Source organism: Engraulis encrasicolus, chromosome 5, assembly GCF_034702125.1.
Source record: "Engraulis encrasicolus isolate BLACKSEA-1 chromosome 5, IST_EnEncr_1.0, whole genome shotgun sequence".
Taxonomy (NCBI): domain Eukaryota; kingdom Metazoa; phylum Chordata; class Actinopteri; order Clupeiformes; family Engraulidae; genus Engraulis; species Engraulis encrasicolus.
The window spans coordinates 43,720,114-43,744,275 of record NC_085861.1 but is presented as its reverse complement, the minus strand read 5'-3'; the positions used below and the strand labels follow the sequence as shown (position 1 = coordinate 43,744,275).

Below are 24,162 nucleotides of genomic sequence, written 5' to 3'. Positions count from 1 at the left end.
ACACCTATTTACATACACATGCTGTGCTTACAAGTGGTAGGTCACTCGCCTCCACTGGCATTGTTTCCCATTATAGAAACAGTACAGAGCAAGGAGTGAATCAGGGAAAGCCTGTCGCTTTGACGTCACATCGAAAAGGCGTCGTCCACTTGGGTTTATGCCCTCCCATACAGTAGATGTATGGCTGTATTTCTGAAGACATGTTAAGTACATTTTTTTCCGCAAGTTTTCAAAAGAAGCGGCGCCTGGTGGCACGAAACCTTGATTAGCCTAGCTATCAGCAGGTTGCTACTCTCGGATACACACAGAGCATAAGGGGAGGGAGCCAATCAGAGACGCCTCATTGTCGCATCACGGATATGCATGAGAAGGACCGAAAAACCCTGTTGTTTGACCACAAACTACTGTTCTAGGCTGCAAAGACGGCTTGAAACAAAACAACCAGAATGTATTTTTTTTTTAACAAAAGCAATGGATAATTCATTCAATAATAATGGTGAACACAGCAATATTAATTAATGTAATGAGGATGGAAGTAGATCTTTAATGTCCTTTCAAATGACTGCTTGTATACATGTGTGTGTTTGAGTAAGCATCATTGGAACCTGGTGAGTGTTTGTGTGTTCATGATGACATTCTGAGAAATGACATTCTAAGAATGATGTACATACAAAATACTGATTGTGTGTGTGTGTGTGTGTGTGTGTGTGTGTGTGTGTGTGTGTGTGTGTGTGTGTGTGTGTGTGTGTGTGTGTGTGTGTGTGTGTGTGTGTGTGTGTGTGTGTGTGTGTGTGTGTGTGTGTGTGTGTGTGTGAGAGTCCACTCCACGCTTGTGTGTGTTTGTGCATGCATGTGTGGCTCAATGCTTTTTGTGTGTGTGTGTGGACTGTATATGTGTGTGCTTGTGTGTGTGTGTGTTCAGGAGCTGATGAGTTTGCGTGCGGAGCTGGTGGAGGCGCGTGCAGGCCGCATGAAGCAGGACGAGACGCTGCGGCAGCGTGAGCGCGAGCTGACCGCCCTGAAGGGGGCGCTGAAGGACGAGGTGGCCACGCACGACCGTGAGATAGAGGCCCTCCGAGAACAGTACAGCACAGACATGGAGAGATTCAGACTCAACATGGAGCAGGTCTCACAGGTAACATAGAGAAACACACACACACACACACACACACTCACACACACACTTCGAGAGCAGTACAGCACCGACATGGAAAGATTCAATTCAATTCAATTCAATTCTTGTATTAAGGGATAGCCCCTTGAGATGTTCCATCTCTTTTTCGAGGGGGTCCCTAAGACTCAACATGGACTCAACATAGGTCACAGGTAACACAGAGAAACACACACACACACACACACACACACACACACACACACACAGCCTCCGGGAGCAGTACAGCTCCAACATGGAGAGATTCAGACTCAACAATGGAGTAGGTCTCACAGGTAACATAGAACACACACACACACACACACACACACACACACACACACACACACACACACACACACACACACACACGCACACACACACACACACACACACAGGGCAGTCATGGGTAAGTGGTTAGGGCGTCAGCCCTAAGGTTGCCGGTTCGACTCCCGACCCGCCAGGTTGGTGGGGGGAGTAATTAACCAGTGCTCTCCCCCATCCTCCTCCATGACTGAGGTATCCTAAGCATGGTACCATCTTTTTTTTAAGTATGTTTTGGGGTTTTTTGGGGCCTTTATTGTGACAGGACAGTGTGAGAGAAGACAGGAAATGAGCTGGAGAGAGATATGGGGTAGGGCTGGGAAATGACCCCGGCCGGACTCGAACCGGGGTCCCCATGGGCATGCAAGCCCAAATGTGGGGGGCTTAGCGCGCTGCGCCACAGCGCCCCCCAGCATGGTACCGTCTTGCTGCCATTGAGGGCTGCCCCCTTGCACGAGTGAGGCATAAATGCAATTTCGTTGTGTGCAGTGTTCACTTGTGAGTGCTGTGGAGTGCTGTGTCACAATGACAATGGGAGTTGGAGTTTCCCAATGGGCTTTCACTTTCAATTTCACACACACACACACACACACACACACACACACACACACACACACACACACACACACACACACACACACACACACACACACACACACAGCCTTCGAGAGTAGTACAGCACAGACATTGAGAGATTCAGACTCGACATGGAGCCAGGTACAGTGGCGTAACAACTCGGTCACGGGCCCCGGTGCGAGTATCCAGCACGGGCCCTCGGAGGTTGTGCTAATTTTATTTAGGATATTTTATCTAGCCATTACCGGTGAAAGGGTGGGCTATATTCTTTGCAATTGCAATAGCATCGTGAATGCTGCAACGATGTGCACATTTACATCATAGAGTATTTAAGTTATCTGTCCCAAAAAAAAACAGGACAAACGCAAAGAAAGGCTTTCGGAATATGTGTCTAGAGACCGGTTGAGACAGGGACAGGGGACTGGAGACAGTAGCAGTATGTGCGTGTGTGCTTGCGAGCGCATGGTGCCTGCTGACAGCAGGCTACACAGACGAGGGAGACAACCCTGCTGATCTTAAGCACCCCAGTTTACTTTAAACTTCATAAAAAAAATAACACTAAGGACTTAAAAGATAGATAGCACAATCAACAGGATATGCCTTCATAATAATTTCCACTACCCCACATACACAAGGTGCCATTGCAAAGTAGTTTTGCGTCCTTTGGCATCATCAAATAACGGCACAATATGCAATGCTGGTTATGGAAGACGGTCCCGGTTACCATAAACATGGGAAAAGATGGAGACGGTGCATGAATGGAAACACAACATCCAAGACAACCATGACAACACATTGGTGACAGCACACCAGTAAAACATACACAGATAGAGCTCTACACACGCACACAGAATCACCCACTTATTTAGATGTATTTCTCCCCTCCCCTAGCTGACGACTCGAGTCCACTTTGTAACATAGCCAAGCTAACAGAAGAACTTAACTTATATTATGCTAACAGGAGAAACGCTAGATGATAAAATCAACATGGAGTGGAGATGCTGTTAGCAAGTCAGCACAACTAGTTGTCAATTGGAGAACACACAACTAAGTTATAACGCTGGGAATAACTACAGCAATACCGCTGTCACAGATTACAAACTAGAATGGACACCGTTAAAAATGTGCCTCTTTCGTTTAGCCAGACCCTGCCGAACCCAGACTACTGGACTAGAAATGTGACAACAATTGGAAAATACCTGAAGGAGATGAGTGATATGAAATCAATATAATGCCACGGCGGACATTATTATAGGGAAACCTGTCCTTACCTTCTTCGTAGCGTCTTCGAAATCTTCTTAGATAATATCCAAGGAGGTCTAATATCCATAGGATGTTCTTGCTAGCCAGTAGCCATCTCTATTCTTGGCGAATGAAGTGACTAAACTCATTTTATATTCCGCCTTCAAGAAAGCCAACAACGCATACTACTACAACATAGATAAGATGAGAACAAAAGGCCACGTTCGACTGACCAGCATGCATTTAATTTGAATTGGTAAGGGAATCAATCATGTGGTAATTCCAAACAGAACGTTACCACTGGCGACTCGCGCTCCCTGTTTACATACAGCCAATGATAGTGTATGAAAATATATATCCCACAATTCCTGGCCGCAATGTAAAAAATAAAATGCACAAATATAGCGTTCATGTGTTACCTTTATTGCTATTTGAAACATTTGTCTGAATAATTTGACTGCCCGTGTAATGACCTGTAGTAACTAAAAGTGCCAATTTGCAATTGATTTGATGCTCTAAATTCCCACCGTCTTGTGGGAGTCTGCCACGGTCTATAAATAGTGTCTGGACACAGCAAGAGAGTGTAGTGGTTACTTTGCGTATCCATTCTTCGACTAGTAATCAACGAGTATACAGGAGGGGCCCGCGAACCATTTCGAAGGGCCCGTTCGCGGGCCCCTCAATGGTCGCGGGCCCCGGTGCGACGGCACCTGCTGCACCTGCTATTGTTACGCCCCTGGCCAGGTAACATAGAGAAACACACACACACACACACACACACACACACACACACACACACACACACACACACACACACACACACACACACACACACACACACACACACACACACAGGACCACTTGAGACTCAACATGGAGCAGAACACAACCACACCCAAACACACTGTTCTCACCCAAATCATCATCTCTTGGCCCAAATACATTTGCTACATACATAGATATTTCTTGTGGGACTGTTGGACCTAAAATGCCCCCATACACACGCATAAATGACAGGAGTGTGGAGGGCGCAAATACATATGGGACTCTCAACAGTGCCTTTTTTGTCTTGGCTCTGAAATACTGCAGTATTTTGCTGCCACCAGCTGGTGAAAATTACAATTGCAAGCGAACTTCACTGCAAATCCTTGTTGTTGTATGAAGCATCTTTTATCCAGTAACTAACTTACTTTCTATCTTTCTTTCTCTCTCTCTCTCTCTGCCTCTCTCTCTGTCTCTCTCTCTCTCTCTCTCTCTCTCTCTCTCTCTCTCTCTCTCTCTCTCTCTCTCTCTCTCTCTCTCTCTCTCTCTCTCCACCCCACCCTGTATCTCTCCATCCTCCTCTCCAGTCCCAGGTGGGTATTGAGGCGGAGCGTCAGCGCATCAACAGCACGGTGCGCTCCCTGCAGGAGCAGCTGGAGGAGAGCAGGGAGGAGGGAGAGCACTGGAGGGGCCAGTTCCAGAACGGGCGAGAGGAGCTCAGATCCACTAAGCAGGAGTGAGTTGGGGCAGTGTCTGTGTGTGTGTCTGTGTGTGTGTCTGTGTCTGTGTCTGTATCTGTGTGTGTGAGGACCCAAATTAGCAACGTAGCTCTTAAATACAGTACCTGTAAGCACAGTATATAGTACCCCTACCCAACCCCCCCCACACACACAGAGACAAACACGCACACATGATCATATCACAGTTCAAGACGTATCAGAGGCTCACACTTTACACTTTACACACACACACACACACACAAACGCACAGTTAAGGTCAAGGTTAGAGCTATAGAGACTGAGCCCGCCCCCCTCCCCCACATTAATCTTTCTAGTTTCTGTATGCTCCTTTGACCAGGTTTCTCTGCCAGCGTTAGCTTCCATTACACGTCAAATGTATATTTCACGTCTCAATATCAGATGAGCCTTGGAATACATACATTTTTCATGTCGTAGATCAGGTCTCTCCACATGAGAGAGGCATGTTCCCTGTCGCCACGTATAAATAATTTGCAGATTTACATTAAGCACATCAAGGCCCCTGCTATGGACTGTGTGGGTGTCTTTAGAGAGAGGGTGGGGGTGCAATATTGTCATGTGTGTATGTGAGGGAGGTGATGGAGCTGTCAGTAGTAGCTGGTTGGGTGTGTCGAGGGACAGTTGGAACAATTGTACTGTCAACTCTTTGTGTGTACGTATACCTGCTAGCGTGCGTGTACATATATACCTGCTAGGGTGCGTGCGTGTGCATGTGTGTGTGTACCGGTTAAACCACCATTGTGAGGACTACAACATGACATTTCACCTTTGCTGTGAGGACAATTTAGGGTTAGGGATTGTTTTGGTCAGTGTGTGTGTGTCAGTGTCAGTAGTTTTTTTCTGTTGTACTGTATCTATGCGGTGGGGGTGGGCAAGATCAGACCTGCTGCTATGTGAGATGGGATCACTGACGGCTTTGGGGTGACATTTATGCGAATGTATACACTTACAATTAAATCGAAGTTACAGGAATACCTATTCAGGTTACCGGGAATACCTATACAAGCTACAGGAATACCTAAGAGGTATTCCCGTTAACCTCTAGGTTAGGTTTATGCGAGTCAGTGTATACAGTTACAGTGAAAATGGCTTTCTCCAAATGAATGGATGCCTTTAGTCTGGTGTACAGGAGTGACGACTGGTGTGCTTGCAGCCGTGCACTGTGTCTACAGAGAGCTATTGGTGTTCTGTTCATGGTAGGTAGTGTTATGAGATACTAGCTTTACTCATATTGCTATATGAGATATTGTTACCTCTCACGCCCTGCCCTTGACTGTAGGGTGTTTATGTGTATGTGTGTGTCTGTGTCTGTGTCTGTGTCTGTGTCTGTGTGTCAGCCAGCCAGTCAGTCAGTCAGTCCCGTAGCTGCTCACCCAGGTGCAGGAGGTGTTCCTCATCTTACCAGAGTGAGGTCAAGAGGGGCATTGCACTGCTCTTATCAAATAACCCCATGGCAAGGCAAGGCAGGGGACACCGCATACATACACTGCACTACACTACACTGCACTACACTACACTACACTACACTACAATACACTACACTGCACTACACTACACTACACTACACTGCACTACACTACAATACACTACACTGCACTACACTACACTACACTACACTACACTACACTACACTACACTGCACTACACTACACTACACTACACTGCACTACACTGCACTGCACTGCACTGCACTACACTACACTACACTACACTACGCTACACTACGCTACACTGCGCTACACTACACTACACTACGCTACACTACACTACACTGCGCTACACTACACTACACTACTCTACTCTACACTACACTACACTACACTACACTACACTACACTACACTACACTACACTGCACTGCACTGCACTGCACTGCACTGCACTGCACTACACTACACTACACTACACTACACTACACTACACTGCACTACACTACACTACACTACACTACACTACACTACACTACACTACACTACACTACACTACACTACACTACACTACACTACACTACACTACACTACACTACACTGCACTGCACTGCACTGCACTGCACTGCACTGCACTGCACTACACTGCACTGCACTGCACTACACTACACTACACTGCTCCTGACCCCATAGAGCTGAGAGCTGTACTGCAGTCTGTTTCCCACACAGTCTCTCCTTGGCCCCCGCCGAAGTAATGGCTAAGGAGTGAAAGTAAAGTGTTTTTGCTGTTGTTGGAAAAACAAATGGCTTGTTTGATTTTGATGTTGCTATTTAGATGTGACTGTGTTGTGCCCTTCAGTTTTGTGTAATTACAAAGTGAATGGCTTCAAAATGAAGATGTTATTACTAGTTAGTATTTATTTTTGGCTGTTGTGATGACCAGCTGAGTTTATTATCAGCCATTTAGAGATTTGTGGGATGTTGATTTTGTGTGCGTGTGTGCGTGTGTGCGCGTGTGCGTGTGTGTGTGTCTGCGTGTGTGCGTGTGTGCGCGTGTGCGTGTGTGTGTGTCTGCGTGTCTGCGTGTGTGCGTGTGTGGGTGTGTGCGTGTGTGTGTGCTACAGGCTGCTTCAGGCTCGTCTGGAGAAGGATGAGTTTGAGGAGGAGCTGAAGGAGCTGCAGGAGAGAGTGGAGCTCATGAAGAAACAGATGCCCGACCCCACACACACAGACGCCCTCAAGAAGGTACACACACACACACACAGACGCCCTCAAGAAGGTACACACACACACACACACACACACACACACACACACACACACACACACACACACACACACACAGACGTCCTCAAGAAGGTACACACGCACGCACACACACACACATGCACACCTGGCCAGACGGACACTCTCAACAAGGTACACACACACATACACACACCGGGCCACAGAGACACCTGGTGGACACACGGACCCCCTTAAGAAGGTGGACACACTCGTACGCTCTCAAGAAGGCGCGCTACACACACACACACACACACACACACACACACACACACACACACACACACACACACACACACACACACACACACACACACACACACACACACACACACACACGTACAACATATACAACATACACAGTATAGCAGATCTCTTGGTGCGTCTTGTGTAAATGATATATAGACGGAACATGTATCTGTCACACAGGTCTCTCCTCCTCATCTCTCTCCCCTGCAGGAGCTCGAGCGGTGTTCAGATCATGCATCTCATTTTTCTCTCTCCTCTGCAAGACATAATGCATGAAAATGTGTCAAACACATCTCCGCTCCCCTCTCTCTTTATCTCTCTCTTTACCTGCAGGAGTTGTAATGATGTATAGAACATGTATCTCTTTCACACGCATGTCTCCCCCTCTTTTTTTCTCTCTCCCTGCAGGAGTAAGTGGGTGCATGAACATGCACTGTATGCAGTGCTTAATTTGTAAATCACAAGGTACCGGAACGCAAAACACATATGACATCACAGCGACGATGAGTTGGACAGAGGTCCCGGAACGCACAGAAAAACTACTATTACGCAAACAAATAAAAACGGGAAAAAGATTAATAGATGCAAGTCCCTGCATTTTAACGACATTGAGTCCCATGTCAGCTCATATCCATACTTTTGTTTCTTAATACAAGGGACGGTTGGCAATCCAATGGCTATTTTAAACAACAGCCATAGCCTATTAAATGCTGTAATGACAACAACCAATATTTTTTGTTTGATCGCTAACTTTATGCTTAGTAGTTTCGTGCAGTGCATGGAAATTATGCTTTCCCCATGAGGTGAAAAGAAACCGAAGCGGTCTTCTACTAGTCTACCTATTGAAAGGACAGTGCATGGCTGTCCAATTCTTATCCTTTCCCGTATTCACACAACGTTGGCATAGGCCTATTAAACGTTAAATCCACGCTTTGTTGGCGACTTTGTTGCATATAATTTGGCTAATCCGCATGTGCTGTTGCGATATGCCAATTCACTGTTTCAAGGGCTCGCGTACTGATGGTAAGCGAGCTGCGATTTCCAGGGCTCGCGCACTGATGGTAAGCGAGCGGCGACTTTCCTGGTAGACTTGGCTTTTCACACTGACTGTCTGCTCGCGCTGGGGTCCGGTTGACAATCCCGCCGACCAATGTTTTATTTGGAGCGTGTAGGCCCTATTTGAATGAAATATCACCTTGTCTTTGTCGTTTTCGTGCTCAAATTGACTTGTAAGTAACTGTCGGGTCTTGGGAGAGAAGGAAACGCCCGCACACACATGCTGAGCGCTCGCCAGCCGAGGAAGATCTCATCCTCTCACCCAGGCTGTCTTTTTCGCTAGGCTACATGACTGATCAATGCACCAAACGCAGCAGGTGCCACTAGAAATTAGTATGTCCAAAATCTTGTGTGCTGACCAAAATTTGATGAAAACTTTTAAACAATGTTTGGCACAGCCAGGCTTTCCATCTCATCCGCGCATATGAACAAACAACGAGAGAGGGGCAACTTCACGTAGCCTACATTTAGTCAGATAGTAGGGATGGAAATATAGCATAGTAGATCTTAAATATATGGGACAAGCTGTAGGCTACCAATTGTGCTTCCCCCACCAAAATAGCCACGCAAACGCTGGACTTCTCCTACTGCAATTAAGTGCAGGGAGGTCGCGACTTTCTTCTTGAATGTTGCTAAATTTTAACTTGGTCTCCTCCATGCTTGCATGCAGACAAGTCCCCATGAAGCACTTCAGAATCCTCTCCCTTTCACTCAAACAAACACACTCTCATACACTAGTTTTGTGAGATGGCTTTGTTTCCTGTGTGTCGCGACGATAAAAAACATTTCGATAGTTTTTTTTTCAGTCGGTGCGCGTTGCCTTCAGCTCTACCATATTGTAACGGTGCAGCCGACTGTAGGCATTTTAAGTTTTAAAGGTTATGAGTTGGACGTCAGGCAGCAATAAGTCTGCCTTTGGTTTAGCCTTGTTACCTTTCCAAATATGAATAAAAAAAACACTGACCAACACATAAGAAATAACTTAGATCAACATAACGAACATCTTTTCTCATTTTTTAAGTAGTGCACTTTTGCAAACCCTTGTTTGCAGACTTGCGCGCTCGGTCTCAATTTGGAACAGCGCACATCAGTGTCTGACTTTAGCATTCAGAAATGGTGGTCTTCTCTGCGCGCACACTTCATGGTTCCTTCTCGCTTGCTCACTCGGCTTGTGGTTGTTGCGATCCTGACAGTATCAACCCCAATTTCGGTGAGATGGGAAATGTAGCGAACATGGGATAATGCTGCGCTCACACCCCTGAGGAGGCAGAGATAGTCCCTTACAATATAGTAGCCTCTCTGTATTTTTTTTTTTATTCATTCACTATAGGTTCCGGATCAGCCATAATAAGTCCCGGAACACAGGGGGGTCAAAATTACGAGGTGGGGGATCCTGTTCCGGCATGATCCGGCTCAAATTAAGCACTGACTGTATGTCTCTCAAACACGTCTCTCCCTCTTCTCTCTCTCTCTCTCTCTCTCTCTCTCTCTCTCTCTCTCTCTCTCTCTCTCTCTCCCTCTCTCCCTCCCCTCTGCAGGAGCTGGAGCGGGCCAGTAAGGGGCTGGCGGAGGCGCAGGCGGAGGCTGAGAAGGTGAAGGGGGAGCGGGACAGGAAGCTGATGGAGGTGGTGTCCCTGAGGAAGAGCCAGCAGGAGGCGGAGGCCGAGCTCCACTACGAGCTGGAGAGGCTCCGCGAGCAGACGCGCCGCGACAAGGACGAGCTCGCCAGGGTGCACGACAAAGTCAAACAGGTACTGTGGGGATGGGTGTGCGTGCGTGCGTGCGTGTGTGTGTGTGTGTACGCGTGTGTGTGTGTGTGTGTGTGCGTGCGCGTGTTCACAGGCGTATGCGCTTATGTGCGAGTGTGTGTGTGTGTGCTCATTGTTTTGTGTCTGTACCTGTGTGTATTAATGAATGCAACTCCAATAATATAGGAATTTCATGCTTTGGATTGGTACATAGTATTTCTGGATCCCATTTTCAAGGCAGGGACAAAGTCAGCAGGGAATTTAAATGTGTCATATAACACATTATAGTAATGTGTCTTGACATTTGAAATCTAGTTTATAAAATCTATGCTGTTTTGTAGTTCCTTTCCATTACAGGGCAAGCCAAATGTGTTTTATTATGCACAATGTTGCATTGTATTCTGGGCTCTAAATGAACTCCAGCCAACCGGCCAAGTGCTGGTGAAAACTCAGCTTGGCTGGTAGAAAAGAAAACTTACTAGCCACTTTGACTAAATCTTACTAGCCAAACATACACTAAGTATTAACTTCTACTAGCCAAATTGGCTTGTGATGAAAAAAATAACCCTGATTGTCACTAGTAGTCATCATGTCCAGTCACTGACCTGAATATTAATGGAAAAGAATAATGCATATATGAAGTAGATGTAAAATCTCTCAGAATGTCCCCATAAGTCTACCTTTGCTCCGCCCCCTCTCACAGCTAGCCGAGCCCTCATTGGTGGAGGCCTTGCGTGGGGAGGTGCAAGAGGCGCAGTCGGAGGCAGAGCAGCTGCGGACCTGTGTAGCCCAGCAGGAGGAGCAGCTGCAGACGCACAAGGAGCGCGTGCAGCAGGCGCAGACGCAACTGAGCATGCTCAGAGAGCAGAAGGAGGAGCAGGAGGACACGCACACGCGCCTGAAAGAGAAACTCACTCGCCTGGAGGTGAGGGCCATGGACACACATGTGCACACACGTGTACATTGTACAATGTAGTAGCCTTTAGGTCAGCCAAATCAAACACTCAAACAAACTCACTCCTCTGGAGGTGAGGGCAGATGCGCATGCATGCATTGCACACTCACCCACACATTCACTCAGCCAGATTTTTTTTTTACAACCCCACGCAGGTTGAGCACACCCACACATATTCACCATTAAGTGTGATGTTTGGTGAGACATAAACCATGCATCTCTATGTGCATATATCTGTTTCTCACCAGACATAACAATTACTTTCAGCAGATCCCAGGTTTGAGATGTGTACGCACCTCTCTCTTTCTCTGCTTTCATTTTGGTCTTCTCTGGTCCTCCACAGGCCCAGCTGCAGGAGCGCGAGTGCCAGAGCTCTGAGGCTGAGCAAGAGCTCCAGGCAGAGGTGGAGAGGCTGAAGGCGCAGCTGGACGAGGCCAGGCGCGGCAGCTCCAAGCTGGGTAGGGAGCGGGAGGAGATGGCCTCCCGTCTGGAGGAGCGCGAGAGGGACCGGGAGGCACTGCGCAAGGACATGGGCCAGCTGGAGGACCAGAAGAAACAGGCGGAGAGGGCGCTGGACAGGATCACTAAGGAGGTAGGGGTGTGTGGGGGTGTGCGTGCGTGTGTGTAGAAAATAATAATTTTATAATTTTTGATTTCATTATGTTTTAGAATTTGATGATCTTATTATGAACTTCTGCTAAACATACAGTATCTGTCCATATCTCTCTCCCTTCCATCATTTGGAATTCTCCCTCCCTCCCTTCCTCTTTCCATCCCTCTCTCCTTTCTTGTCACTCTCTCATCTTCCCTTCTCTCCTGTTACATCTACCTCTCTCTCCATCCATCTCTGTCCGTCTCTGTCCTCCTCCTCTCTCATCACCCCTCTCTCTCTCTCTCTCTCTCTCTCTCTCTCTCTCTCTCTCTCTCTCTCTCTCTCTCTCTCTCTCTCTCTCTCTCTCTCTCTCTCTCTCCCTCCTCCCTCCTCAGCTAGAGCAGGTGTCTGCGGAGGGTCGCCATGCGGTTGAGGCTCTGCAGTCTCAGCTGGAGGAGCAGAGGGAGCGCGGCCGGCGGGAGCAGCAGGAGCACCAGAGGCTGGGCCGCGAGCGCCTGGTAGAGCTGGAGAAGAGCCAGCACGCCCTGCACGCTGCCCAGGAGGAGGTGAGGAGGCGCGGGGGAGTAGAGAGTGGTGGTGTGGGGTGGGGTGGGGGTGTATGGGGGAGTAGAGAGTGGTGGTGTGGGGTGGGGTACATGAGGGAGTAGAGACTAGTGGTGGTGTGGGGTGGGGGCATGGGCAAGGAGTAGGTAAAGGACTTAACATGGGGAGAAACGGGACTCGGCACGCCAGGGCTGTGCAATATATCAAATTTATCGTGATATCAATATTGTTGTCAAACAATATCAAATTTCATAATATTGAGTTGAAACAATATTTTTGTCATTTATGTATACTGCCAAAACTCTCAACCCAGGAGGAGGTGAAAATCGGAGGAGAGTGGGGGGAGTTAGGAGAGAGGTGTCTGCTGGTGTGAGTTCAGGGATAGTTAGAGGGAAGAGAGAAACAGGACGGATGTTTTCCAGACCGGAAAACCCATAGTGGCCTGCTAGTGAGAAGGGGACAGGCATATTACATTACATTGTACTTAGCAGACGCTTTCATTTAGTCAAAGCGACTTACAACTATTATTTTTCAGGGTATTGGTTACAGTCCCAGGAGCAATGTGGGGTTAGGTGCCTTGCTCAAGGGCACTTCAGCCACGGATGGAGATGTAGGGAGAGGTCAGGGGGGGATTCCAACCAGCAACCCCTAGGTTGAAAGACCAACTCCCTAACCACTAGGCCACGGCTAGGTGAAAGGACTTGGGTAGAAATGGAAAATTCAGTGTCTAGACCGGAGGCTGCTCTATTCTCATCTCAGGGCTATGCAAGTGTATAAATTGGTTCGCCATCACAGTTCTTATTTGGACGGACATTAAGATGAAACATTTTAGCTTGACTCATGACTGACCAGTATCAAAAGCATATCTGACAAGAAAAGCCTTGTTAAGATTTTGGTATCGAAAACGCGCTTTGTATTATTAGTGCATTGGAAGAAAAGCATCATGTCATGAAACACTAGATGGCACTATTGTATGAAACTGAAACACTAGATGGCACTATTGTATGAAACTGAAAGTGAAAACCCACATTTTGTCATGTGCAGTGAGACCCTATTGATGGTTGCTTTTGTATTTCAATAATAATAATAATACAATAATTCTAATTTTATATTAGATTTTATGATTCAAATCAGAAATTGATTTATTAAACTGGCATATAGAAGGGGAAATATTTAGGCCCAATCTACAGTATGAAATGTAATTTCTATATGGTGATGGACAGCACTGTGTATGTGTGTGTGTGTGTGTGTGTGTGTGTGTGTGTGTGTGTGTGTGTGTGTGTGTGTGCGTGCGTGCGTGCGTGCGTGCGTGCGTGCGTGCGTGCGTGCGTGCGTGCGTGCGTGCGTGCGTGCGTGCGTGCGTGCGTGCGTGCGTGCGTGCGTGCGTGCGTGCGTGCGTGCGTGCGTGCGCGCGCATATTTTCATGTTTGTGATTTGTGTGTGTAGCTGGCCAGGCAGAAGAAGGACTACTTCTCGTGTGTTGAGGAGAAGGACAACGCGTTGCTGGACAAGGAGCTGCTGACCAACCGCCTCCGCCACCTGGAGGGGGAGCTAGAGAGCCAGAGGGGCACGCATAGCGACAAGGCCCGCGAACTCAGGAGCTTAGAGGTAACAGGACTTTACAAGTTTGTATGCAGAAAATGTGTTTGTATGTAGAAAACGTGTGTGTGTGCGTGCGTGCGCGTACGTTTCTGTGCTGTCTTACCTTTGTGTGTGTGTGTGTTTAGGATAAGCTGAAGCATTATGAGATGGAGTTGGAGGAGGAGAAGAGCACCGTGGAGCTCATGACTGACCGCGTGACCCGGAGCAGAGATCAGGTAGACTGGCACAACCTCATTACAATAGTCCATATGTTAACAGTTTAGTGTTTGTATTGGACTGGTGCTGAGCTGTTATTCCAAAACGTCAGATGGCTGATTGATTGCGTCCATCTGTCTGTCTGACTGTGTATCTGTCTAACTGTCTGACTGTATATATGTCTAAATGTCTGACTGTTTGTCTGTCTAATTGTCTGACTGTATATCTGTCTAACTGTCTGACTGTATGTCTGACTGTATGTCTGTATGACTGTCTGACTGTATGTCTGTCTAATTGACTGTATATCTGTCTAACTGTCTGACTGCATATCTGTCTAACTGCCTGACTGCATGTGTGTCTAATTGACTGTATATCTGTCTAACTATCTGACTGCACGTGTGTCTAATTGACTGTATATCTGTCTAACTACCTGTCCTCCAGATTGAGCAGCTGCGTTCTGAGCTGCATCAGGAGAGGTCCACCAAGCAAGACCTGGAGTTGGACAAGAATGCCATGGAGAGACAGGTAACATAGTCAAGGCTCAAACATCACCTGGAGAGACAGGTAACATAGTCAAGGCTCATACATCACCTGGAGAGGCCGGTAACATAGTCAAGGCTCACACATCACCTGGCATGGTGCCTCAAAGCAAGCTTGCAACTTACAAGCAAGGTACAACTTTTGAATATCTATGTAACAAGGACACATTTTCCAATAAGGGAATCTGTGTGTGACGTCACTGTTTACATTTCTCATTCTTCCGTGTGGCAAGAAAGAGCTTGGTCACTTTGCCTTGTGATGTGAATACACTACAAATACACCCAGAAGGTAAGCCTCATGACTTATTAAAGAGCTGTGCAATGAAATCTAGTTCCATATCACACCCGGTATAATTATTATCTCTATTCTATTTTTAAAACGTCTGAAATATCATGTGGTATGACTCGTAGCCATCAGAAACCTAGCTGGCTCCGAGTTGCATACACACTCACGGTACCTCATGTCAACACTACAAAGTAAAGACCGTTGTTCACAATGGTTTAGGCAACCTAGAGTAGCCTAAAGTGTTAATCTGTTTGGTGCAACAGCTCGCTTTTATGACAAGTGGAATACACTGGAATCTGATCTTGACGTTAGCTAGCAAGCTGACAAAATAGCTAGTTTCCCAGAGCTATGCATTGCGCTCTGCATGTTTTCCCTTCATGTGTCTACGTAACGGATATTGCAACCGATCACATTTTGGTGTGCCATTGGTATGCAAACAGCTATACAATAAAATGAAAATTAGCTTAGCAAATTACGATGTTTGGACTTGCAGCTGGTGACGGTAATGTAGTAATAGCCATATCCCGGGTGTTGTATGGAACTAGATTTCATTGCACAGTTCTTTAATGAGTCATGAGGCTTATCTGGGTGCTTTTGTGACATGAAAAACAATTATACTGTGTATTTATGTGACCAACTACACAGCTAACTATTCAGAAACAAAGCGGTTTTGTTTCAGTTCATGCAGTGTCTCGTCTGAACATATTGGGTAAAGACATTCAGTGACACTGTTTTTAAGCACATTTCATACATGGCCAAATCTTCAATTAGCTAAATAAATTGAGACCATAACCCACCATAACCAATAGCCTATGTTGTATAACACGTCATGTGGTATTTCTGGCTAAGTTTCTGCCAAGATGTGAGGTGTCATGCCAGGGATTTCGCATTGTACCCGAATAGAGAATGCTGTTATCTCAGCTCTTCTTGCCACCCAGAATTGTGGCGCATGCGCAGCATTGCGCACAAACGTGTTTACAAGATTCGCCTATTGTTTGATTTCCATTGTTCTCTCCGTTTCTCTCTCTCTCTCTCTCCCCCCTCCCTCCCTCTCTCTCTCTCTCTCTCTCTCTCCCCCTCTCTCTCCCTCTCCCTCTCTCTCCCTCTCTCTCCCCCTCTCTCCCCCTCTCTCTCTCTCTCTCTCTCTCTCTCTCTCTCTCTCTCTCTCTCTCTCTCTCTCTCCCCCTCCCCGTCTCAGATGAAGGAGTTGAAGAGTCGTCTTCAGGAGATGGAGGGCCACTCTCGCTCCTCTTCTGGCGTCTCCCAGCTGGAGACCAAAGTCATTGAGCTGGAGGAGAGGCTGCATAGCGAAGAGAGGTAGGCGTCCAGGTGTCTGTGTGCATGTGTGTGGGGTAGCTACATTAGCCACCATTCAGTACGCTTCTATTGCCTCTTTTCCACTGACGTTTTTCTGGTAGGCCTACAGCTCGACACAGCGTCACTCAGCCGCCACTTTTTAGCTTTGCGATTGAGCCGTGTCGTGCCTATTCAAAAACCAAAACATGGCGGCCGAGTTGCGCTTTGTCGAGCTGTCGGCCTACCAGAAAACCGTCAGTGGAAAAGAGGCCTACTATGTGTCTGTGTTCATGTGTGTGGGGTAATTAAATTAGGGTTGGCATAAATATCTACTGTATGTGGGATCTCTGTGTTCTCTTAATTTATGTGTGTGTGTGTGTATTTGCGTATTTGTGTGTGTGTGTCTAACAGGGAGAAGAATGCTGCCATCTCCTCTCAGCGTCGTCTGGAGAGGAAGCTGAAGGATCTGAACATCACCCTGGACGAGGAGAGACAGCAGTTCTCAGATCAGAGAGATCAGGTACACACACACACACACACACACACACACACACACACACACACACACACACACACACACACACACACACACACACAGACAGAACATCACAGATGTTCCACCAGGAATTGTAGGCCCACAGGTGAAACACACAAATATAACAGTCACACAGCTTTGCAATCTCTTGCTTGATACTAGCAGTGGGTCAGCTGGTTCATTATATTTGCTGGGGCAAATGTGTCACAGGGTTTGTCCACCTCTGTTTTAAGACAATGGGAAACCTGGATTCAAAAGCTATAATCCAGTGCCACATATTTCAAATTACCTGGTTTTACCTGTCCAATTGCCCTAACTGGAAAGGTAAAACTAGGTAGGTCATTTGGAATATATGGCACTGGTCTTCAGGTTTGGAATAATCACCATTATTTTGTATTTTCATTCATTTTACACCGAGTGATTTTACTGTGCATACTTTAGAACATTTTTATCACACAGCTGAGGCAATATGTTTTTATTGGGTAGCTTGATGCACCAAACTGTCCATTTCCATTCCAAGATTTTGACTATCACCATTATTTTCTATTTTCATGGGGCTGGTGGCACCGGTAGACTTCATCCAAATTTCAAAATATTTTACACAATGTGTTTTTACTGGGTGTAGAACATTCTTACTATAGGGCCAAGGAAATATTTTTCCTACTCATGAACGGCATGACGCTTTCCATGTGCGTTACGCCCTTTTGTGGGGGAAAACAGCCAATGCAAGTCAATTGGTGGTGTTGGGAAAGAATAAAGGAAATACAAGGATCTGTAGACTAGCATTGCCCACGCTCAACATGTCGAAAACGTGTTGTGTTGCCGGCTGTTCAAATAATATAGCCAAACAGCCGTGGCTGCAGTATGGACTGTGTGTTCATTTAGGCTAGCCTGTGTAGCATGTAAGTTGATGAGACATTCGGTTTGATTTTCCCCTTAAAGGGGCGTAACGCACATACGAGCAAAGTACCCGGATGGCCGTTCATGAGTATAGGGCGCGTTTGATGCACCCTAACACTTGGCTGTGCCATGCAGACTGTGTTCTCTCCACCTTTTGAACAGTAACCCCACGAACACACCAGAATCGACCTAGCTACAAAGAATCGCTGGACCGTGTTCATAGCAACGACAACACGATCGATGGAAGCGACAGAGTATTCCCGTTAAAAGCAGAATGCAAGGATTCCGACATTCCAATTGGCTGCATTGGCTTTCGTTGAAACGCATCGTAGCTAATTACCATAATATTTGCTGAATTTCTACTACAATCTGCTGCTCAAGTCGCTTGAATTGCCTCTTGTTTCCCCAACCGCTTTTGTCTCTTCTCTCGGCAGCAACTCAATACAAAGTCAATTACTTCTGTCGCCGGTGTCACTCAAGTCGCTTCGGGTGTACACTGAACTTAACACACACGCGCACACACAAACACACACACACACACACACACGCACTTGACCAACAAGAATGAAAACATTCCTGCCTACCGTAATCCCAAGCTCCTGTGTATGTGAGTTATTGCCTGATTGCAGGCTTCCTTCTTCAGGGTGTGTTTGTTTGTGTGCATACCTCTGTGTGTTTATGTTTTCACATATTTTCGTGCCCATGAATTTGTGTCTACATCCTTTTGCTTCTGTGCTGAATTGTGTGTGTTTGTATTTTCAGGTGCATGTTTTTGTATTCTTATTCACCTGTGGGTGTTTGTGTTCAGTGTGCATTTGTGCCCATATCAGGACAGTGTGTGTGCGTGTGTGTGTGTGTGTGTGTGTGTGGGCGTGCACTTACTGTGTGTGTGTGTGTGTGTGTGTGTGTGTGTGTGTGTGTGTGGGCGTGCACTTACTGTGTGTGTGTGTGTGTGTGTGTGTGTGTGTGTGTGTGTGTGTGTGTGTGTGTGTGTGTGTGTGTGTGTGTGTGTGTGTGTGTGTGTGTGTGTGTGTGTGTGTGTGTGTGTGTGTGTGTGTGTCCACAGCTGTCACTGCGTGTGAAGGCCCTGAAGCGTCAGGTGGACGAGGGGGAGAGTGAGGTGGAGCGGCTAGAGGGTTTGAGGAGGAAGGCACTCAGAGAGGTGGAGGAGCAGCAGGAGACCAAGGACGCCATGCAGTCACGCATCAACGCACTGGAGAACGAACTCAAGTAAGACTATACACAATATATATACATACCATATACTGTACAGTATATAGACAGATACACAAGGATGACATGCAGGCACGCATCAGTGCACTCTAGAACGAACTCAAGTAAGATGCTAGACGTGCGTGTGTGTGAGAGAGAAAGGGTCAAGGATACCATGCAGTCAGTCGTCATCAGCAGACTGGAGAGCAAACCGAAGTAAGCTATAACCCCACAAACGCACCAGAGGCGACCTAACTACAAAGAATCGCTGGACTGCAAGCAGAATGCAAGCATTCCAACATTCCAATTGGGTGCAGCAGCGTCACTGAACCGCATCATAGCCAATATTTATTTATTTATGAAGTTTCTGTTGCTTCTGCTGTATTTGTGCCATAAGAGATGGTGTGCGTGTGAGAGAGAGACATAGAGAAAGAGAGGACTGAGGGAGAGAGAGAGAACTGCTCAAGGAGGCCCTGGAGAAGAAACTCAAGAAAGACACTAGAGAGGGAGTGGGAGGCGGGTGATGATTAGAGAGGTCATGCAGCTACACATTAAAGGGGTATGCCACTATTTTGGGGCTTAATACAGTTAAAATCGTTGGCTGGGGTTTATAAATGTGGTAAAGTGTCTTATTTTTCATGTTAAGCGTTGTCTTGCTTTAAGACAAGTTAAAAGAGGGAGCATGTCGCTAAGCTAGTGAAAATCAATGCATCCGTGTAGCATGCTACAATGCTACACGGCTCCATTGACTTTCACTAGCTTAGCTACATACTCCCTCTTTAAACTTGTCTTAAAGCAAGACAACACTTAACATGAAAAATAAGACACTTTACCACCTTTATAAACCCCAGCCCACGATTTTAACTGTATTAAGCCCCAAAATAGTGGCATACCCCTTTAAAGGCCTGGAGATGGAACTCTAGTAAAACATGCGTGTGACAGCGTTTTTTTGTGAACTGTCAGTGCCATAGTGAATAACATGCTCAAGTGAGACACACTCTGTAGTTTGTATCTTGGTAGGTCAGAATTATACTAGTTGAAAACACAAGACAGATGTGCATGACCACACTTGAGGGCCTTTTCATAAGAGGGTATTCATGAGAACCTATTCACATGTCTGGGATGTGGGCTTGTAAGAAAGGAAGGTACCATGCACTGTGTGTGAGTGCTTAACCATTGAGTGTGTGTGTGTTAAAGTTTTTTAATTGTTTTAAAGACACAACAGGAACGAAGTAGTCTTTTTCTGTTGATGTTGATCATGGAAATACAGCATGTATGTGTGTGTATGTATGTGATAGAGAGCGAGCCGTTTTGCCAGGTCGGGTCATATGAGGCAAGAGTCTGTTCTATATTTGGCCTGGCCTGGCAGCGAATCACTGAAATTAAAAAGTCAGTGAACCACTCAAATGCAATTCAGCTCACACAATTACAGAATAACCATCCAGAGTTGAAAAGAGAAAAGTGTGGGCGCGTGTGCGTGTGCGTGTGCGTGTGCGTGTGCGTGTGTGTGTGTATGTGTGTGAGCGCGTGCGTGTGTTTTCATATGTGTGGTCTTTGCCAGCCAGACCACTAAGAGCTCCCATGGGGAGATGTGCACACACACTTACAGACACACTCTCAAACTCAAACACACACTCGTGCAGAAACACAATCAAACACACACACACAAAATATACACACTAACACTTGCTGAAATAAACGAGGCGCAAAGTACGTGGCAATTATGCCGAGTCACACATAGCAGCTGATGATCTGAATTAGACATGCTCTCCCTCCCCACAAAACCACACACATTTGGACACCTGTGAACACACACACACACACACACACACACACACACACACACACACACACACACACACACACACACACACACACACACACACACACACACACACACACACACACACACACACACACAGGGAGAGAGAGACAGAAACTTCTACCCCAGTGTAACTTGTTGTGTATGACAATAAGCTACCGGTAGAGCCACATCATAAAAGTCCTGTTTACTGAAGAATGTGTGTGTATTTAAGTGTGCTTGCTTGGTCCTTGAGAAGGTTTGACTTTGTTGGTTTTTAACTATGCCCATGTCTACATACATACATACATACATACTTTTGTAGAGGTGAGTGTAAGAAGTATTCATATCAGTGTTATATCATGAGTGGTGTTGTGTAAGCAATGACGAAACATGTCTGTCACAGTTTTTATGTGACTTGAGCGCATTTTTTGTGTGTGAAGTCACGTACAAACGGAAACAAACCAACGCAGGCACAAACACATCTTTGTGGCCCAGCATAATAAAATGATAATAAAAAACCAACACCTCCCCCCATATAATAAAAGGAAGTGATTGCAGCAGGAGTGTGGCGGCTGTGGTGCAGGTGTCAGCAGGAAGTGTTTACAGGCAGAGGTGGATGTAGAAACATGGGCCACGTCAGAGGCGTGTGCAGGCGAAATGCACTCCCTGGGGATCGGCCTGTGCGTGTCATAATCATTACCGCCTGCGTCAGACAGCACAGCACAGCGCAGCGCAGCACGCCTCCAAAATATATATTGCACATCCTGACATGGGTGTGTGAGGGAGGGCTATGAAAATATTTTTTGAGTTAGAGCCCCAGTGTACAGTATGTTCTAGTGTGTATATTCTAGTGTGTGTGTGTGTTTACTTTTGAAGTGCTCATAGCATACCTCTCAACTTTGAGCTACAAAAAAATTGGGAAAATACCCAGATTTCAAGGCAAAAAAACCGGAACATTTTAAATAGGCCAAATCCTGACCGTGACAGGTCGGACGGTGCGTTCTACCTGCTTTTCACACTGACAGTCAGTGTGCAAGGCCAGTCCAAAAGACCAGTCCCCCACAGCTTATGTTTTAAAAGGAGCATGTACAGTGCAAAAAATAATGAAATATGAGTTTCTCCTTGTTGTTTTGTCGCTCAAGTTGTCTGAGACTGATGCAAAACTTTGTGCTAGTGTAGGTTGTGATGAGACTACTTTCGTAGCTGGTGGAATAAGTTGGCTAGAGGGGGTGTGGCTCGTCAGGCTAACTGACAGGGCCTTGAAGATCATTTCTGGACTGACACTTTTTTGAAAATGTGAAAAATCAGGATTTAAAAAAAAAATGGGGGGGGGATCGGGAAGACAGCGGGGAAAGAAGTTTGTCGTGAAAATAGGGAGGGTTGACTGGTATGGCTCATAGCAGAAGTGGATATCTATACAGTATACAGTTGTAATGTAGTACTACTGTATATGGACAGTGATACCAGAGAGACTGGATAAGACTGCTAGAATCTCTGGTGAAACTCTCTATGTGAACACATGGGGGCATCAGTGAACTCAAGTCCCAGTGCCGTGATCCCCTATAGAGCTCACAAGTGGGTGACATCAAGGTGTATGCGGCGGACTAACATTATAACGGCATCTGATTTCCATGGAGATTCCCACCATGTTACGAGCCATAGGGATTCAGGTTTGACAAAAATATAAGATAGACGTTAACAACCGGTATTCGTGTGTCCCCGCATTCTTTCCTTATTAGCAACAGGATTTTACTAATTGCAGTTATGGCATGTATCTCCATGTTTTGAATACATTGTGCGGTTTTAATGCTGGAAACTTCACCCACACACACAGAGTATTGTACTAGCAGTTTACACACACACACACACACACACACACACACACACACACACACACACACACACACACACACACACACACACACACACCAGCTTTGCAAAGTACTGAACCACACAAACAATTGACAAACTAAAATATGGAAGGTGGAAAAAAACGACTAAGTGTTGCTTGGAATCTCCCACGGTTTTGTGAGACTTGTGTGGGAACCACAATACAGTGCACCAGGCTGTACTACATACACAGGTAAACTGTCAACATTGCAACACAGGGCTGCACTAATACACCCATTTGTTTTTGGTAGCCTGCTTAAAATATTAAGGTGAGGTTGTGTTGTGAGATTATCAGAAAACCATTCAGTGTAGTCATGATCACTCCAGCGTAATGTTGATGTGTCTGTTTTGGCATTACACAAGGTGAAGTTCCGGTCTCTCTCTGTCTCTCTCTCTCTCTCTCTCTCTCTCTCTCTCTCTCTCTCTCTCTCTCTCTCTCTCTCCCTACGTTGGTTGACAGGTGTTGTCTTTGCTGTTAAAGCAGTGGAGGTGATTCTTGTGTTCATTGTTGTTTTTTATGTATTGATTACACACGGTCTGGACATTTTAGTGAGAATAAAATCACTGCCACATATTCCATGAAAATAGCCATCTAAATCTATAGTATTTCTTTCAAGGTAAATCTGTTTATTTGGTAGCATTGTGGGAATCACCCAAGCTTGCTTTGGGGTTTGTGAAAACCTGTGCGGAGTAGGTGGCTGGCTGACTTTGTTGCTAAGACTATATTATCACTGAGTCTTTCTGCCGTGGCCGTAGTAGAGCACTGGGTTACTACGCCGGCCCGGGTTCGATTCCGGCCAGGGTCATTTGCAGAGCCCTCCCCGTCTCTCTCTCCTCAACAATTTCCTGTCTCTCTCCAACTGTCCTATCACAATAAAGGCACTGTTTGACTACATGACTATTTCAGTTTGACTCGCTGATGAAGGCTCGAATGCCAAAACATGTTGGAGTTTGTTTTAAATGGCTACTCTAACCAAACGCTCATTAAGCAAATATTTCGTATGCCTGTTTGAGAGTTTTCATAGCAACATGTCTAACGCCCTCCTCCTGTTCTTCCTCACCTCTCCACAGGAGGAAGACTCAGCAGGCCATGCGTCCCGTGCTGGACTCCTCAGCTCTGAGCTCGGAGGACGAGTACGACGACGACAGCCTGTACGACCCGTCCAGCATAACCTCCATCCTCACCGAGGGCAACCTGCAGACCAGCTCCTGCTGAG

At 46.3% G+C, this 24,162-nt stretch overlaps 1 protein-coding gene across 1 annotated transcript in view; it reads left to right on the top strand.

Annotated features, from left to right (window-relative positions):
• LOC134449526 (cingulin) overlaps nucleotides 1-24,162 on the top strand; it is a 56,165-nt gene extending 32,003 nt beyond the window's left edge. The window contains exons 8-21 of the mRNA XM_063199516.1: nucleotides 923-1,135; nucleotides 4,642-4,790; nucleotides 7,363-7,483; nucleotides 10,366-10,578; nucleotides 11,279-11,500; nucleotides 11,874-12,122; nucleotides 12,518-12,688; nucleotides 14,133-14,294; nucleotides 14,414-14,503; nucleotides 14,925-15,008; nucleotides 16,507-16,625; nucleotides 17,016-17,124; nucleotides 19,106-19,269; nucleotides 24,017-24,162. Of these exons, the coding sequence (XP_063055586.1) occupies nucleotides 923-1,135; nucleotides 4,642-4,790; nucleotides 7,363-7,483; nucleotides 10,366-10,578; nucleotides 11,279-11,500; nucleotides 11,874-12,122; nucleotides 12,518-12,688; nucleotides 14,133-14,294; nucleotides 14,414-14,503; nucleotides 14,925-15,008; nucleotides 16,507-16,625; nucleotides 17,016-17,124; nucleotides 19,106-19,269; nucleotides 24,017-24,161 (2,211 nt within the window). The 3' untranslated portion in view covers nucleotide 24,162. The remainder of the gene's footprint in view (nucleotides 1-922; nucleotides 1,136-4,641; nucleotides 4,791-7,362; nucleotides 7,484-10,365; nucleotides 10,579-11,278; nucleotides 11,501-11,873; nucleotides 12,123-12,517; nucleotides 12,689-14,132; nucleotides 14,295-14,413; nucleotides 14,504-14,924; nucleotides 15,009-16,506; nucleotides 16,626-17,015; nucleotides 17,125-19,105; nucleotides 19,270-24,016) is intronic.